Raw genomic sequence first — 18,143 nt, 5'->3', positions numbered from 1 at the left:
TGGGACGGGGGAAGTCTTAAAGAATTCCGTCCTCACCCTAGCCTAGCGGGCCGGCGCTGAGTGGTTTCTTATTTTGGGAGAAAATCCAATTTCATCTTCTACGCCACGGTACGGCGCATGGCGGTGGGTGAACGCATCATAACGTTCCGTCCGGGGCGTCCTTTTTCTGGTCGGCACACGGCATGTGTAGCATCTGGCAGCAGCAGCAACCAACGGATGGCTCCATCAGGCGTGCCGAAGGAACACCAAACACCGTCCGGTGAGGCGAGTGTCTTCATCCTTGCGGCGGCCGTGCGACGCCCGGCACCGGATGCACCTCCCACGAAACCCACGTCAATTAGTGTGACTTATAGGATAAGTGTATGTGCCTCGAGAAAGGTCGCTACACCTCCCGGTCGTAAAGTGAAGGAAATTTGTGACGCGCTGTGGCGGTCAGTAAATCGGTGCGGTGTGCGTATCGGATGCGTATCCGGGGGTGGGAGCCTGCCAAAATATCAGCAAAACCCCCCGCCCGGTGTCAGCCGGACTGACACTAAGCCTTCGCCGGCCGTGGGCCGGAAAGCGGCTGACTTTTTGAAGGTGACACAGCAGGGGTGGTAACCCAGCATCCGTCGGACACACCGGTGGATTTCGGCATCGGCGTTCGATTCGCTTGGCCAAAGTCGCTCCCCGTCGCTAATGACACTTTGGGTGACGCCTTTCCCGGCATCCTTTTGGGTTCTGTCCATTTTCTTCTCGTCTGCCGTTTTGTTTTTTTCGGGGTTCTATTCCATGTCAGGGACCGGATCCGGTTCGTTGCCAAAGGATCGAATCGTCTGCTGACTGTGAAGAATTCCGACAGTCGACGGATGTCGCTGTGCCGCGCTCTAAGCATCAGGTTTGTTCTACGAAAAACTGTGTTTTACACTTGACACGCCACGCGAGGTTGTCGCGGCTGGCTGGTGGTGTCCCTCGGGGTTCCAAATAATCTGTCAAACGATTGCGAGTGACTAGCGTTCTGCTCTGTAACCCCTTGAAGTGCTTGTTAGGAAACCGTCCAAAGCTACGCGTTTGACGTCACTTCTTTTTAGGGACAATTCGTACAATGTTCAATCCGAATGCTTCCGGCATTCAGAGTAAATGAAGATCACAATAGTCTTAGCATAGCAGCAAACGGCAAGATTAAATTATGGCATCCAAGATCCGATTTTAAGGATGCATCTGACCCCGGTCACTTCCTGCGTCAGGTGTTCCAATTGAGAACCATAATCATCCTGCCACACTGGCCATGGGTGAAAAGCGTTTCTGAAAAGGTGTTTTCCTCTTTATGAGGCAATTTCGTTTGCATAATAAAGCGAATAACAATAAATAATCATCTTTCAGGTTCAGGGCAAAAAAAAATTACGGAGAAAAATGCAAATAATTTCGAGCGCTAATGTGCTCAGGTGTTGGTCCATATTGACCCCCCGATGCAGCAAGGCAAAAGTTGGTTCGTTGCGTTGGAACACACAGCAGCAGCCGGAGCAGCAAACCTTTTCTCATAAAAAGGGCACAACAAAAAACGGAAACACTTATACGTTCTGCAACACTAAAGTTTGGAGCAGTTTGCTAGCCGGTAACGGTGCTTTGTTGAGGTTTATCTGAGACCATGATTGGCCGTTCGCCTTTCGTTGGTGGTTGGCTGCTTTTCCCAGCATTTCCCGCACTTTTCACCTTATCCTGCTGCCCAATGGACCGTAGCTGTGGCCCCTCCGTAAGAGCTCTTTTTAATGAGCCTTGGTCCGTCGGTGGCCGTTCCACCCTTCGGTCAACGGCCAACCACATATGCGACGGTTTTCGTGGTAAAGCACACTGTTTGCATAATCAATTCCTGGCCAGCGAACGAGAGAGAGAGAGAGCGAGAGTGAGTGCGGGGTCGAAAAACTATCCCGAACAAAATCGGCACTCAATTTCTCCATACTGAGACCAAAAATCTCACGTCAAATTGTTTTCTCGCCAAGGGCCAGAAAGAGAACGCGACAGCGAGCAATATTTTCTCTCGCTGTCACGCTAATATAGCATCCAGTCCGCCACTCAAACGACAAACTGTTGGAAATTTTTGGTTCAGTGCAAAAGCATAAACGGATAAAGGCCAGAAAGAGAGCGCAACACCGAGCAATATTTTCTGTCTTATTCGCATTGATGCGGCACTTCTCACGGACCATTCCTAGTTGTCAAAACGGTCACTTCAATTTTCTATGTTCCTACGTTCGACGTTTGTTTAGAAAAAGTTATTGTGCGTGAAAATCGTGTTAAATATTTAATTTAAAGCAACTGATTATCACGGTAAGTAACAAACAGTGAAGTGAATAGTGAAAGTGCATCTGTTTACATTTTCAGCCGTGTTTACAATGAAGAAACGACTGACCATCCCATTGGATCGCTACCATGGACAAGACGGTCCAAGACAGCGACGGAACACTTTAAACAGAGCGCGCTATATGGTGAAGAAATGCTTGGAAGCTGACGCAGAAAGGGTCGATAGTGTCGCCGGACCTTCCGGCATTTCCGATGTTCCTGCTTCTGCTGTTGCCGTAGACGTTCAGGACGTTCCTACCACCGCGGCCGATGTTCCGGAGATTATCGAACAGACCGAGTTAGAAGCAGAGTCAGAGGACGACGACACAGATGTTTCGTTCGATGAAGTTTACGACGAGGATCTGTCCGATGAGTTCGACGGAGAAGACGTGGACCCGGAAATCGTCGAACAAACCGAACCCGAAACCACCGATGAACGTTTCCGGCACGCTCTGAAGGAGTGGTTTTTCCTGAACAACGTTCGGTCGGTCAACACGTTCTGTTAGCAAATCGACTTTGGCCACAATATTGCTGACCAGGGACCCTAGCGAGGACCTTTCCGAGGAGCTTGGATTCATCGTATCTGCAAATAAATCCAATGGTGATAGATTGAACGATAACGGCCCGTTATTCCGATACAACTTAATGTAAGTATACTCACATATTATGCACGTATCAAATGTATCAAAATACTAATCGATGAATTCAAAACTTTTTACATGTTTACGGTTTGCTGGAGAACAACAACTACGTCCACTTTGTAACCGGTGTAGGCGTACGAAACACAAGCACGCAGGAGAAAAACAAAGAAGCCTGCCACTGAATGCCAGCGATGCAGCGGGAAATTTTCGATTCATCGATGTATAGCGTAATTTTCAGAGTTAGGGATAGTTACGTGACGTTAGCACTGGTGACGTAGTCATAGAGTTAGTGTAAATGAAATAATTATAGAAAACTTGTAATTTAAAAACACTTGGCGATAAATACAAAACATTGTTTACATCGGATTGACAGTTGAATTTGAGGGAGAGGATGAGAGTGAAAGAAAAATATATGAGACCCGCTCACGGAGCGCTCACGGAGCTAGTGAGGCGGATTGGGATATAAACGCGATTTTTGGGATATAGAAGAAGGAAAGTGAGCCGTTATATCTCAATCCAGCCATAGTGAGAGAGGTTGTCTCACAGGTTGAGATCTGGGGCCAGAAAAATGAAAAATTGAGTGACTTTTTTGTTCGGGATCCGGGGGCGCTCATTACGTTTTACCCGAACAAAAAAGTCACTCACATTTTCCATACTGAGATGAAATATCTGAGCGCCGATTCGTTTCTCACCAAAGGCCAGAAAGAAAGCGCAACACCGAACAACTTTTTTGTCTCTGTCACGCTCATGTAGCATCCAGTCCGGCACTCCAACGCCAAACTGTTAGAAACTTAGTTTCATACAAAACGTACGACGCACGACGCAAGCAATTCGAAGAGGTTCAAATATTGGTGTAAAAATAATGTTTAATAGTGAATTCTAAGCTGTTGCTTATTTCGGTAAGTAAATTTAAGCATCGGGAAGCATTTCTTGAGAGGTATTTACTTCTAAATCGTAAAAGTAAACCGCATTTGTTTACATTTTCAGCCGACCATGAAATGGAACAAAGTGTCATCCTGCTATTGAATGCCGACAACACAGCGGACGATTACGATGGAGCGAACGATACGACGATGCAAGCGGAATATCGAAAGCGACAACGCAGTGCTAAACATTTGCCAAAAAACAGTGCCATATAGAAAAGTGAAACAATTGTTCAAAAATCGTTGTTGTAAAAAACTGAATAAATGCAACACTTTGTTTACAACAGCAGAACGATTTGACAGTTCATTGAGAGGGTGTATGGGATGAGGGGAAGAGAGAATAAAAATGTAGGGGAAAACGCTCACGGCGCCCATACGATTTTTAACGTTATAAGGGTCCAGGATAGCGGTATAAGGCGCTCACTCCCATACATTTTACCGGTACAATTTGCACAGAACTCCTTTACTCCGGTAAAACCGCCATACTGAGAGGGGGCATCTCACGACTCGAAATCCGCGGCTAGAAAAATGAAAAATTGAGCGATTTTTTTGTTCGGGTAGGACAAGGACCTGGGGATCGTATCGATTGGATTTCTATAATGTGGTTGCCCGAGGACCGGCGGGATGTTGTGCTGCACGGTGCTTTTCAATTTTCCAACCCGATGACTTACATTATCCGTCGGCGAAGAGGGCGCCCGCTGAATGGCGATCGTAATTTGCAAATTTCATCTTCCATTAATCACGATTTATTTCCCTAATGGGTGCACAAGTGAAAAGTTAAATTTAAACACTTCATTGATCGGCCATCATGCACCAGCGCCGACAGGACGCTGCCGGTCATCCGGTATCGCGTATTCACGTCTCGTTCGTTCGGCGAAAGTTCTTGTTACTGGCGTGTGAAGTCGGATTTCCGCTAACAAACAGCCAGTGATTAGATTAATTATCAGCTTTACAACGTTTGGTCCATTAAATGGTTCAATCGAATTGATTTATTAGATTGCCCATTCATCAAATAATGTGCGTTAAGGACATTCGAAACGTTGTCTATACGTGGGACAATCATAGTAAAATAAGTTCAACTAACACAAGTGTATCGATTATTTTGTTACACTTTTGAACACAGGACAGAATTAACTTACTTCGAACAACGCCAGTCAAGGTGATGCAAGGGTTGCTGGGATCAGTACTTTGTGGAAGATGTATCCAACGTCCAACTTCTCCGAGAACACATGTGGGGTTTACCACTAACATATAAATTACCAAAAAACACTATCCCTCTTCTATGCGGCCACTGATAGGGATGCAGAAAAAAAGGGTCCTAAAAACTTTTTCTCAGAAGGGACCTCGCTTTCTCCGTTAATCGATCGATTCCTTTACTGCCGACTGTGTTCATAACAAACCCGTGCTTCACGGATAGATCCCGACCCGGGGAGTTCAAGAGGATCTGCTTTCCATCGCCTACCTCAATTCTCATCGCTGTCACTTTTTCGCCATCCCTTTGCTCTCCAACCAACTATGGTCGCCAGTGACAACAGCGAAACCAAGGGTTGACCAATTGAAATGTTTCGCTCTCCAATGTTGCGCCTACTTCGACCCGTTCCGTTCCACCGCAAACCGAACCAAAACAGACCACGAAGAAACTCCTCGTTAAGTTCAAGTGACCGGCGGCCTTGAAAAGAAAAGCCTCGAAAATAGATTCACGGTCTCAACGGAGGCAGGGAAGAAAAAAGGATGACCGCAGAGAAAGAAAGCGAAGACCGGGAGGCCCGGAAAGAAAGGTATGCGTGAAATTGATGATTTCATTAATGTAAAACGGTTGACAGTTGGGGACCGAAGACGGCAATAACGGTATCCCTGGAAGGGAACCTTAGAAACCGGACCGTGCGGAAATTGAATTGAAATTACACCACGACGCTCCCTAGGCCCACGGCCTACGGCTGTAGCGGCGTGAAAAGAGGTATAGTTGTCAGGGACACGCCCCGTCCCGAAAGGATCCTTTTTGTCGTTAGAAAAAGGCGCGATGGCGAACCTCGCCAGGTGATTAATCGTTGCGTGTTGTGTGGCGAAAATGTGGTGAATTTAAATGGCTTCGAAGGTGACCCACAGACCATATGGACACAGATTAAAGCACTTCTTAACGGATTTAAATGCAAGCTTTCGGCCCAAAAATTTGTTGGAAGCAATGAGTAGATAAACTTTGCAAAGTTATTGAATTCATCTCTCTGTATCGCTCGGGACAGTTGTTGATCATTCCGTCCGAACCCCACCATAAGTCATTCACGCTGACCACTGCATCCCTTGTCAGCACACAAATCGCCATTACTCTGGTCATTAGCAGGATGAAGCAGCGTTTCCGTTTTTCCGGCGCTAACCGCGATCCTGGTGCTGCTTCATCAACGTCGCTCGCAGAACGGCCCACCCCTGCGGGGAGGTGGCGTCTGGTGAACATATTCCGGCCACGCCACGAGACGACGAGTTTCGCACCGATAATTTATGCCGAGCGTCGGTAAACATCTTCTCCGAAGCCGCGAGGCGCGCCTAAACATATCAATCAAACCAGCCCGAACCCGAAACCTTTCATCCCGCTCATCAAAGGCAGCATCCGTCTTGTAACGGCGACGCTGGAATTCCCGTGAAAGATAGAGGAAGGACCAAAGCCATTCATCAGCGACCGACCGAACGACCGACCGATGGTCCTTCGCCACCGGCAAACCATCTGACCTCACCGAACGCAATCAATTCGCAAATCCTGGAACCAAGTGATAATGTTTGTCGTCCGTCCGTCCGTCCGTGTCCTTCCGGTGAGTGGGGCGGCCTAATCAAACAGCTCGGAAAGGAGCCGCGGTCCCGGCTACCCCAGCCATGGGCTGGTGACATTTGGTTGATTCGATCGGTTTGCGCCGCGCACGCCACGAGACCCGAACGCTGATTGCGCGGTACGCCATCAGCACCACCGACACCGCTTGGAGTAGCGCCTCGGCCACTGGCGTTCGGCAGTGCAGGCCTATAAATTAGTTTATATTTTATTAGACCCCCGCCACTCTGGCACTGCCGGACGGAATAGTTTCAGTCACGCCCGGGTGGACATAAAATGCGTGACACACCACACGTGGCTTCCCTGGGACTGACTCCCACCCGCCATTCCGGGCACTAAATTAGTTCCAATGCAATGCGCACTGGCCGAGTGGATGGCCCGATCCGATTAGCCTGACGCCCGCAACAAAGACTAAAACTGTTTCTGATTTATTATCGGCTGCGTGGCTTTGCATTTGGCAATAATTGGACATAATTTGACAGTTTTCGACGCTGGCCCCGTCGGAGCAACAACTGCTGCGCGCGCTGCGACCGTCTGGCGTCCAGGTGTCCTTGCGCACGGGGTCATCTGTTTACTTTTCAACTTTTGCCCCGTGCCCAGGTCACGGTCGTGGTGGCCCAAGTTGGTCATAAAACAAACACCCGGCTCGACCGCTCCGCCCACCGTCGGTTGACAATCGTGCGTCAGGTTATTCAATTATTTATTTGTTTGTAATTTGTATAATTTGGATTTATGGGGCCTGCATTTTACGATTGATTAATCCCTTACAGCCTGGCCGGAGCTCGCGGGAGAGCTTCGTGGCGTTAATCGTGATAATTGAAAATTTAATTGAAGCTCGAATTTACGGCAGGACACGCTCTCGTGTGCGAGGCTGTGTATTAGTTCAAGCGGTTTGTTGATTAGCGAGGCACTTCCCTGTAACGATTATATGGACCGGCTCCGGATTTTAATTGCCGGTGGTGTAATACACGCTAAACAATCATTTGCACTCCTCCAGTGATGAGTTGAAAGGGCAAAGTCACTTTCGAGAACAGCATGAATTTTCCGACGTGTGGCCCATCTGCTACAACATCCGGGGACCGAAGCAGTACAGTGATAACACTGGCAACCCGGAAGACACTCCTTACCGGCCACTGTTCCGGCGATGGCGTGGAACAAAACCCACATTTCCCACGCAACATTACACGGTGAGTATTTATGGTTCCTTTTTCCGGTCAAAAGCCGGGCTGCACCCTGGAACAGAAAATTTGTCAAACGGACCGTTACTGATCAGCATAAAACACTAAAGTTGGTTGTTTCCAAAAGAGTGCGGCTTTTCTGGGTAAAATAAAAACATCCTGCTACTGCTCGCCCGCCCCGGAGTATTGTGCAATTTGCTGCCGGTGCACCAAGTGGCAACGATAATTTTCCCAACCCGAAACTTTCCACTCCCCGGCCGAAGGCCGGGGCATGCACATTTATGAGGTGTTTTGTGCGAGATGATAAAGCGCAACTTTCTACTTCGCCCGCAAATGGAAAAGGGCTTATGAGAGGCAGCGTCCTCACCGCAAAGGCAGTGCCAAGGGCAAAAACGGGATGCCGGAAAAGTTTTTTTATGCAATCCCGCTCCTAAATTTCCACTCTCGACCAACTAATAACTCTTCGTTCGTTTGTTTGTGTTCCGGGAACTTGTCTTTTGTGTGCGGTGGCTTCGGGCCTGCCTGCCTGACATGAAGCAACCTAATTGAGTGTAAATCATTAAGTCGTTCAGACGGAAAGCGACCGAGCCGAGGATGCGATGTGCGCGTTGGGAAAACTATAGCCTCAGAGACCTCAGGTCTACGAGGAGGTCGTCAGCACATAAACAGCGCAAAATAGATTGTGCTCACTCGCTCAAGGTTTTCTGGGCCAATGCCACTACCGAGGCCACCGAGGCAGTAGCTAATCTTCAATTTGGGATTGAATTTAAAAATGGAAATTTAATTTCGATCCTCTTTGCACCGGCTTTCCCACTGGATCACGGCAAGGGCACGAACAATAACGAACCAAACGAAGTGGGTTCCTCTCCAAGCACAACATACGGCACGGAGAAAGAGAGAAACATGACCGAAAATCGACTTGAAACCATCCATATTTGTGTTTGTGAGTCCCCCCCTTTCGGATGGCACGTCGGAACGGGTGGCGTCCAGTTGGTGCAGGAAAATATAAATGATTTTTCCGCACCATTACTTCCAATTTTGTGAAATAGATGATAATTCAACTTTGCTTTCCGATGTTGCGCATTCCGACTTGGGTCGTGACCGCCCTCCGGGGGCCAAAGGGATATGTGACAGAGTCCACTTTCGGTTCCGCTTATCGTTTCACACCGCATCGGTTTTCCGGCGCACTCGGACGTCAGCGAGGACGCTCACCTGACGGCCAGCAGCCGTGTACGACGAGACCCCTTCGGGCTCCGAGCTCGCCGGTGAGCGGAATTTAATCAAACCGGAGCGTGAACAGGGAACCAACCGAAACCGGGAATGGGCGGCGGGCGGACGGCTGGCAAAGGGCAAAAATCCTGGCACAAAAACTCTCCGCCCCGGCAGTAGTAGATTGACGTCCGGTGTACTCCGCCGTCGGGACGATGGCCGGGCAGCGACAGAGCGCCCACCAGAAAGGGAATGCATTGAATAAACGTCATAAACGGGTCCTCACGTTCGCACGGCCGCGGCGAACGGCCACGGCCAGCATCCCCAACGACAAACCCGCAGCGGTGGTCGATGCCCGCAGCCGACACAGGCTAGCAGACTTTAATATTTATGATGGCTGCACGACGGCTGCCTGCGCTGATACACCGACGCGCTCGGCATCGGCCAAAAAGGACGACCGAGGCCCCCGGTCCGCCCGGAAGGAAGCCAGTGGTGAGCAAGTGATCAGAGCCGCCGGCCCGGTTTCTAATTCTCAAGAAAATGTGGACACACTTGCGCTATCGCCCTGCCGGGGCTATTAGCTACCGCGCTGGTAGATCCTAGGTGGACCCAAGAAATGGAGCCGCCTGGTGGCTGTGTCGGAAAAAAGAAGAACGAACGAAAAAATCGCTTCCAAAAGAAGCGATTCATCTTTCCGTGCATTTCTGCCGTGAGTCCCCTTCCCCGGAGGACATCGCAGGACGTCTCGAAGGCAAGTTCTGCGCAGACAGTGACTTTCGTTCGTTCGTTCGTTCGCCCCGTGTCCCCGTGAGGATGGAACGCTGCGTCACAAAGCGCTTCTCGGGGCGGCGTACCTCGAGGACGTGATCAGATTTACTGATCGGCCCGGCACACGCTCCGGCATGTGTGACGTGACGTGGGGAATATGTCTTGCTCGCCGGACGAAGTACAACATTCGTTAGGACACACAAATTGAAGCCTGACACCTCGAGTCCGGAAAAACGGCTCCACTGTAGAGAGCAAAAATCATTCACATGGTCTCGTCCCTGGTCCCTCCCGGATCAGCACTTCCTTCAGCAGCACTCCGGACTCAATTGTGTGGAAAGCTCCCATTTGTTCATTTTCCACAGATCATTTAGCAATCAACAACCGGGATGCGCGCGCGCGTGTTTTGTTTTATCGCCACCGCACCACAGATGGGTGGACTTCATTCCGTAATGTTTCGGAGCACAAAATAAGCGCCGGGGCGTTGGTTCACGGTTAAGCCCTACTCCATTACGCAGGGTGTGCTGCAAACAGAACCAATAAAACGAACCGTTTTTTTTCGAAACAAAAAAGGGATCATTCCCTACAGCGGTCCTTGCGACGTTGCTCGCGTGCTGTCACTTTTATTAATTGCTGTTAGCAGGCGTTGATCAAAAGCTTACTCGAATATTCATAAGATACTTGACTTTGCTCGGCCCGTGTCAGTGCGTTCTCGTTCATCGTTGCGACCGCGTTCGCTTTACTTCGCCGAATCAGCTGCGGGATTTTGCTGCCACCGTGTGCTGGACCCGGGGATAAAAAACGGTGAAATTTTCTCCTCTTCCACCAGTACCGGTTCGAGTGCCCGACAGCGTCGCTTATCCTCGACGACGACGACGACGACGGCGTTGCACAAGCGCACGTACCGAGCGACGGAAGATGAAAGCATACGGGCCAGACCGAGAGCCGCCAGTTCCTGACGTTCACCGTTCCTCATTTAATATTTCATAGTAATTATGATTACACCACTTGCAACACTATAGCATTTTCTGTGAAAACATCATCAGCGCACACACAGTGAGGCCCGTTGTTGAAGGTAGCAAAATGGAGGAAGCAAAACCCTTCGGACGCGCCTCACACAGAGAAGGATGTGTCTCCTGTTTGCATGCCCAAGATCTCCCATCAAACGCGTCGCTCCTGCGTCGAGCGGAAAAAGGGAGTTATCTGCACGTTGATGCGGTGCCACCGTTCCGTCGGCTGATGATGGTCTGATTTTTCCCCCGATCCGGGCCAGGCCCGGAGTTGCTCTTTTTTACGATTTCACTCGTCGTAAAATCACGTTAAAAGGCTTGCGGCTTGCGCTTTCGGAGCCAACCGAGCACGGCGGGCAAGCAATCCACGGTACCGTAATACGTAAACATCATCCTCGAGGCGTGCCGACTCCCCGGCACACAATTCACCAGCCGCAAGATAAAGCGCACACTATGGTGGCCACCGATTTTCTACCGGTGTGTACGTCTTCTTTGTGTCCGTGGCACCACCGTGTACCGTGTTTGGGGAAATTTATGCTGCGACTCATTACGGGATAAGGGGCGCAAGCACAGCCGTACTTGAAGAGGCACCTGAATTGCGCTTCGCTCGTTGCATGTTCCTTGTTCCGAGTTAAAGTGCACCAAAAATGGTATAAAACTTGAAGCTGAAACAAACTCTACAGCAATCAATAAGGACATTTGCAAGATCCCTAATCAATCAAATTCATGAGTCCAAACCACGGAGACCGAAATATTCCACGGCTAAGCAGTAGTGTAGGTGATGACGAAAGAGTTTGTTTACATCGCCAAAAAGGCTAAGGCTGTATGGATTTGCTCAATTAACCACCACCAGCTTTATCTGTATCCTTCTCAAATAGGGATGAATTTAAAGTCTAACTAATTTAAAGAATTAACTTAATTTATTATTTGTGTTAAACGGTGATCAACATAAAAAAACCTTAACCTTCATCGAAATCTTAATTGAGTGACCTTAGTTAAATTTGTCTAACTCTTCTGTCCATTTCTTTTGCCATTTACAGTCGCCTACCTTAACCTGGGAACCTCACTGATAGCGTTGGGCCGCTGTCAGGAAGCGGCTAGCGTCCTGCGCGAGGGCTCGAAGCTGGACGGCACCGGTCTGCGGGATCGACCGGCCCACGAAAACGCCCGCATCAGTGCACTGCTGCAGCTCGGCAATCTGTACGCCGATCAGGGAAAACTGCAACGTGCGCTGGCCATCTACCGCGAGGCGCTGCACACACTGCCCGAGCGCTATCCACCGCAAGTGAGTACCATCGCCACCGCACCGGATCCTTGCTGTCCGCAGGAAATTGCACCCCTCCCACCCGGAGCAGCGGGTGGTGGCGCTTTCTTATACCAAATCAAACACTTTCACACCTTCAACCCTAATTTGGAACCGCGTGCTCCAAACACACCGACACCCGGTTGGGCGGGCCCTCGGTAAATGGCGCCCCTCGGCGCAGGAAGTGTTGAAAAGCTTTTAATGATTTCCTTCCGGTGTATTTTCGGTGAACCCTCTGGCTTGTGTGGCCGGAAACGGAGAAACATCGAGCGGTGGTGCGGCGAAAAATTATCACCGGAAGCAGCAAATCCGGATATCAGAGATTTTTATAAACACTTTCACGTGACTCGGTCGGTCTCTCCACAGGCACCCCTGGCCCCCTGGCGGTCCACCATCATTCGTGTGTTCGTGTGCCGGTGACGTTTCATATTTATAGTTATTGCCATCGCCGTGTGCTGCCCCTTAGCCACCGGATGTGGCCGGAGATTTCCTTCGTTCCTTTCGTACCATTTCGTTTCACCGTCTTCGTCTTGGGCACGGTGCACGTTTTCCTCGCCCAGCCCACCGGTATTTCCGGTGCAAAATGGATCGGGAACCAGCCCGGGGGCTTAGAAAAGGAGTGTTTATGCGCGACGGAGCTGCATATTACTTCTGTCTAGGCGAAACTTTCGTCATCTTTTCGACTCTCACTACCGACGCCGCCTCTCGTTAAGGCGTCGTCGATTTGCCCGTCCGGGTTTTTGGTGGACGGCCACACACTATTCCCGGATCGTTTGCCGGATCAAGCTTCCGGCTTGAGGCGGTTCCACCCTCGAACCGAGGACTTCACACATTGCGACTTGGTGCCACCGGCAGGGCAACGCGGATTATGGGGATGAACATATGGATCCAGACACACTTTCATCTTTTTTTTTTCTTGCCTCTCACAGTCGCTCGGCGGAAAGCAACTTGAATGCCCGAAAACTGCGCAATCCTTTTCCAACACACAAGATGTACTCGAAGTCGGTTCGCCGGGTAGGCAAACAAGTGGCAAAAAAAATCCCCTAGAAAGCGACCGAAAAACCTTCATCCTTATTTTATTACCTACGTTGTATAAATTGGAAATTTTATTAGTCTTATAACACACAGCGTGTGCGCGCGCACCAACACAGCCGCCGGAAAATCTGGCCAAAACGAGGACCTTCGAGCGGTTCCGGAGGCGGAGGGGTCGTTTCGAGGCCTGGACCGCATCGGCCTCGTTGCCCGGTCGCCCCACAATTCACACGGCTGCCGGAGATCCGCTCGGTGCAGTTTAGTTTTATTAGATCGACAGTATTTCTCGACATTTTATGAGCAACTCGGCAGAGGCCGACCGGGCTCGGCAACATCGAAGCAACCCATCGCTCTTGATTCTTTAAGCTTGTGGACTGCCGTGGCGCGCTTCGATGGAAAAGGACTTGGTTTAATACACACGCCGACCAGAAGACGGTTACGGTTTTCCATGAATTTTTATCCATCTCACTGTGTGCTGTCAAGTGGCCATTTTTTCCCCACAGCAATTCCCGTCGGCTGTCAGATTTTCACTTCGGTTTGAAAAATGTTGAAATTTATTCCATTCCCACCACACGGACGCTGTCAGTCGTCGCCAAGGGAACGAACGCAGCGAACGTAGCCTACGGCGGCGATATGCAGTCGAGGTATTGCTGCTGCAGCCACTCACCGAATAGACCGGGTGGAAAATGTGTGCATCATTTTATTCCACTTTCCACCCCACTTTAACGCCTTTTTTAATTTCGCAAGCTCGTCCATTCGTCAAAATTGTTTCATTATCCGCACACAACGGCCCTTGAGGCCATCCCGAATGAGGGAACTTTCCGAAAAGAAAATAACGACATAACGCTTTGCGCCACGGTGGCCGTGATTCGCTTGAAACTTCTACTACTGTGGTTAAAAACGGAACGGGAAACAGCTTTCTTTGATTATCGTGATTATCCTCCAAACCGGCCTCAAACTGCCAACAAAGAATCACTATTTGGATGTTATGCGTCGATTGTGTAATTCTGTGTATCAGAGAAGACCAGATTTGTTGAGAAAAAAATCTTGTTTTTTGCATCATATTGTGGTGATCATTTCAACGACCGGATTCGATAAATGTTTCAAACCGTTTTGGGCCAAAGAATTGTAACAAATGTAATCATCGATGTGTTTCATACATTTAGAAGAAAACAAACAATTTTTGTGGAATTTCCCGTTATTTGTTCGACACCGTAGTATACCACAAGGATGAAACTTTTCCATCATCTGCAGCAAACGGACGGGTTTCGGGCCGGCCAGTGGCCGGCTTTCAAAAGCCAGCAGCCGGCAGCAAGAATCGTATCCAAATGTGTACCACAAGGCCACCGAAGGAGAAGGCTGATGATGATGGAATTGAAACATAATGCTCGTCGCTCCGGGACGGGAGCACAACCCGAGCACATTCGGAGCCAGATGGTAAATCCAACCATTTTCCCGCTGCTTTAGCATTGCCGAAAAACTTCGTCCATATCCCCCCGGTGGCATCCTGCCGATCGAGGGACACCGAGCGGGGGCCCGAAGGAAGAGCGGGTAAAATATGCAACATTAGAGCTCTCTGGCCCCCGGGCGATGGAATGTCGGAAATTATTCAACCAGATGTCGATGTTACAAAACTAATAACATTCCACGGAGCATTCTCATCCCGTAACACGATGGTTAGAACCGCGATCGTTGATGAAACATCATTGCACCGAGCACTCGCTGCTCCAATAAGTTCCTTGAATCTCCCTACGAAGCCAATTCTTATCACCTAGCACGATAAGAGCACAAATCCAGGTGGAGAAAAAATCCAATCTCACGCCTCTCGGCCACCAACAAATATGGTATGGTGTGCAGCAGCGTTCTGCGGAAGTATTAAAATATTTACAAACCACCGTTTTCTCTGCCGCGACAACCGCGATTTGTTTACGCAAATCCAACAAGTGAAAGTTTCGGTTCCCAACCAACCAACCAACCAACCCAACTGGGGTGGCGTTGTTCCGGTTACGAGAGCGAGCGAGAACCTTGCGTCGAACCTGGCGGGGTTTCCGTGTTCCGCCCGAGGGCTCCCCATGAAGTGAGAAAAAAGCCCACCCCGTTTGGTACGCAATCTGTGACAACCAAGTTACACTTGGGAGTGTCCTGTCCCGCGCCGAAGGAAAGTCTTTTTATCTCCACAGTACAGTACGGCACTCCATTCCGTCGTTTGGCTGGCGTTTGGCTGTCATGTTTCGCCGCCGGCCGTCGGTGGATGGGACATTTATGGGCCGAAACCGGCAAAGGAAAAGAACCCTTTGGGCCAGGGAGAAAGATTTTCCCAGAAACACGACCTCGACAATCTACCATCACCGGAGAGACGGAAAAGCACTTTCATTAAAAGAATTCAGCAGCGAGTCTGTCTTTCGCGTGGCAACGGAAACTACAACGGCGACGGGAAAACAAACTTCAAAGACAGTCCCGGAAAGAGCCACCCGTGCTGGTGGCCATTGCATTTAACGCACTCCGACGTGATGTGATTTATGAAAACAAGTTTATTCATAATTAGTTGCGGAGAGAAATATGGCAGCCACGCCACGGCGGAACGGCGCTATGCCAGTTGGTGTGAAAAACATGTCCGGAACCTTGCCGGTCGGAGATGCGGAGTTTGCAAGGAAAATAAACTACCACTACCAGTGAAGCCGAAAGCTTGCACTCACTTTTCGAACACCAAACACGGTCGATGTCAACCCTAAGCTTTCCCGTGCCGGGGCGAGCGATGCGCATGTCCTGTGCCGAGCCGAGTTCCCCGTGAGCGCAGTGCTCGCCGAGGGTTCATTCACGTGACTCGTTTTTCCGCTTGGTCCGAAACGGTCCGTTGCGTTAAACTGTTGCTCTGCTGCTACCCGGTCTCTCTCTCTCGCTCTTGAGCTCCCTTTTCGTGACACGTCGTCACGAAAGTGGGGTTTGTTGGTGGAAACAATTTTCCCAAAATAAATGTCAATCCGATAACAGCAAAGCCTGGAACGTTTGTCAACCCATCCACCATCGGTCGGACGTTTCTGGACAACTTAAGTTCATTTAGCGGTTGCTCTGTGGCCACTCGGTGGCCATTAAAGGTGCCCAAATCTGCTGAAGAAGCCATGGCTCTCTTTCAAGCTCCTTCCTTCGGCGTGATTGGTCCCAAAAAGGGAATCCCACTCCAAGAGTTCCGAAAAATCAAGTATACACACGCTCGTGCGATTAGCTGGGTCAATCTTTGGGGCCTTCCCATCGATCAAATATTCTTATGGCCGGAACCGCGCGAGTGGCGGAAACGTTATAAAGCTAGACTTTAAATCCCAATCTCACCAATTCAATTCACACTGCAATAAACGTTTATCTATCGGACCATTTCGATACCTTCTTCTTCTCCCCGTGGTTCGCGTGGCCACCAGTCAGGTAGCCCGTGGTCCGGCTACTTCAAGGCCTGCCCGATAAAGATATGTTTATGGCAGGAAATTGGCTCTCCATTTTTTATCCTCCCCCCACCAACGCGGGGCCCCGAATTGGCCTCATTTTCACGCCACTCTCGCCGAGGCGATGATACGAAATTGCGCCGTTAAATTTTATATGACTTCGAATAAAATAAAATAATCAATTAAATTGTCCATACGGAGCCGAGGGTTCCTCCCGGGGTGGTGGTCCTCTCAAGCGCACACAAACACCCCCGAACACACTGGGTGGGTGGTGCAGGTGATGAGGCGCCACTGCCATCCCATCCGAATGGCCAAGGTGCGATAAGAAACTCCGTGTGGCTCCGGTTTCTGCAGACCGGAGGGCACCGTGCGACGTATCTTTCTTCACAACCATTTGGCCAACCTTACGATTCCCATTAACCGGTTTACCGGGTTTCGGGGCGACCACCACCGACACCACGACGCTGAGTTTTGTTCTGCATCGACCTCGACGACCCACCAACCCGTTCGCGGCTGTGGCCGTCTTGGTGCAAGAAAAATACGAAAAACTTTCAACTTTCGGCGAAATTATCTTCTTAATGGGTTGCAACGATGCCCCGGTGTCGTCTGCTTGATGGCCATGCCTTTTCCGGCCATGCACCCGGCTCGACTTCCGTCTGCTTGTTGGCAACTTTGGCGAAAGTTTGCCGGCGGGCAGGACCCGGGAGTGTGAATGCTAATCATCATCGGACCCCTTCACGCTCCTGACGCCACACGACATATTCGCTTCCTTAACGGTGACGGGTCTCTCGTACCTTACACGGTTTAATTACAAAAAGAAACCGAACGGAGTGCCGTATCGTGAACCGGAAGCCGTTCGCCACCGGAAAAGCGCAGGTTATCGTCCGAAAACAGATGCTGGAAATAATTGGATAATCGGCTCTAATTAGAATCTCACCACCATCCTGATGCATCCGCGGTGCCAACTTGCAATCCGCGTCGTTCTCGCCACTCCCGCGGTCGACTCCCGCTTTTTTCGGTGTCACCTTCCCCCGGAACCGGCGACCGATAACGACCGGCTCTCGGGATCGGGCTCGGAAACGGTCTAAGAGCATTTCCGTTTCGCGTTTCCGATTCCAGGCCAGTGCCAGGATTCGTTTGGCGGGTTGACTTACCACCACCACCGTTGGTGGGTTCTTTTAATTTACCAACCGCTGGCGGTCGGTGGCCGTCAGAGAGAATGGAATAGAGATCCTGCAGCCCCGTCGAAATGGCCCGTCGAAAGTCGGTGTCGGAATTCCCGATGGGGCAAGCAAAGCGGAACAATTGCACTTTTACGGTTATGTCCAACATATTTTTCCGCTCACAAAATGCGTCCCGTCTTATTATTTGCTCAGCGGCCACCGGGACTGGCTCCCGGTGTGGGTCACGGAATTATTACGACCCCCCCCCCCTAATGCCATTGTATGTTGGGTGGGGGTATTTGGGGCGTATCTAAATGTGCCGAACGTGTTGCCGTTGTTGTTGTCCGTGGACGA

General features: G+C 50.1%; 1 protein-coding gene across 1 annotated transcript in view; it reads left to right on the top strand.

Moving 5' to 3' along the window:
* LOC131208003 (protein O-mannosyl-transferase TMTC2) overlaps window positions 1-18,143 on the top strand; it is a 109,081-nt gene that overhangs the window by 84,671 nt on the left and 6,267 nt on the right. The window contains exon 8 of the mRNA XM_058200646.1: window positions 11,898-12,146. Coding sequence (XP_058056629.1) covers window positions 11,898-12,146 — 249 coding nt within the window. The remainder of the gene's footprint in view (window positions 1-11,897; window positions 12,147-18,143) is intronic.

Source organism: Anopheles bellator, chromosome 2 (genome assembly GCF_943735745.2).
Source record: "Anopheles bellator chromosome 2, idAnoBellAS_SP24_06.2, whole genome shotgun sequence".
NCBI classification, from domain to species: domain Eukaryota; kingdom Metazoa; phylum Arthropoda; class Insecta; order Diptera; family Culicidae; genus Anopheles; species Anopheles bellator.
The sequence above is the reverse complement of the archived record's forward strand: the minus strand, read 5'-3'. Positions and strand labels throughout refer to the sequence as shown.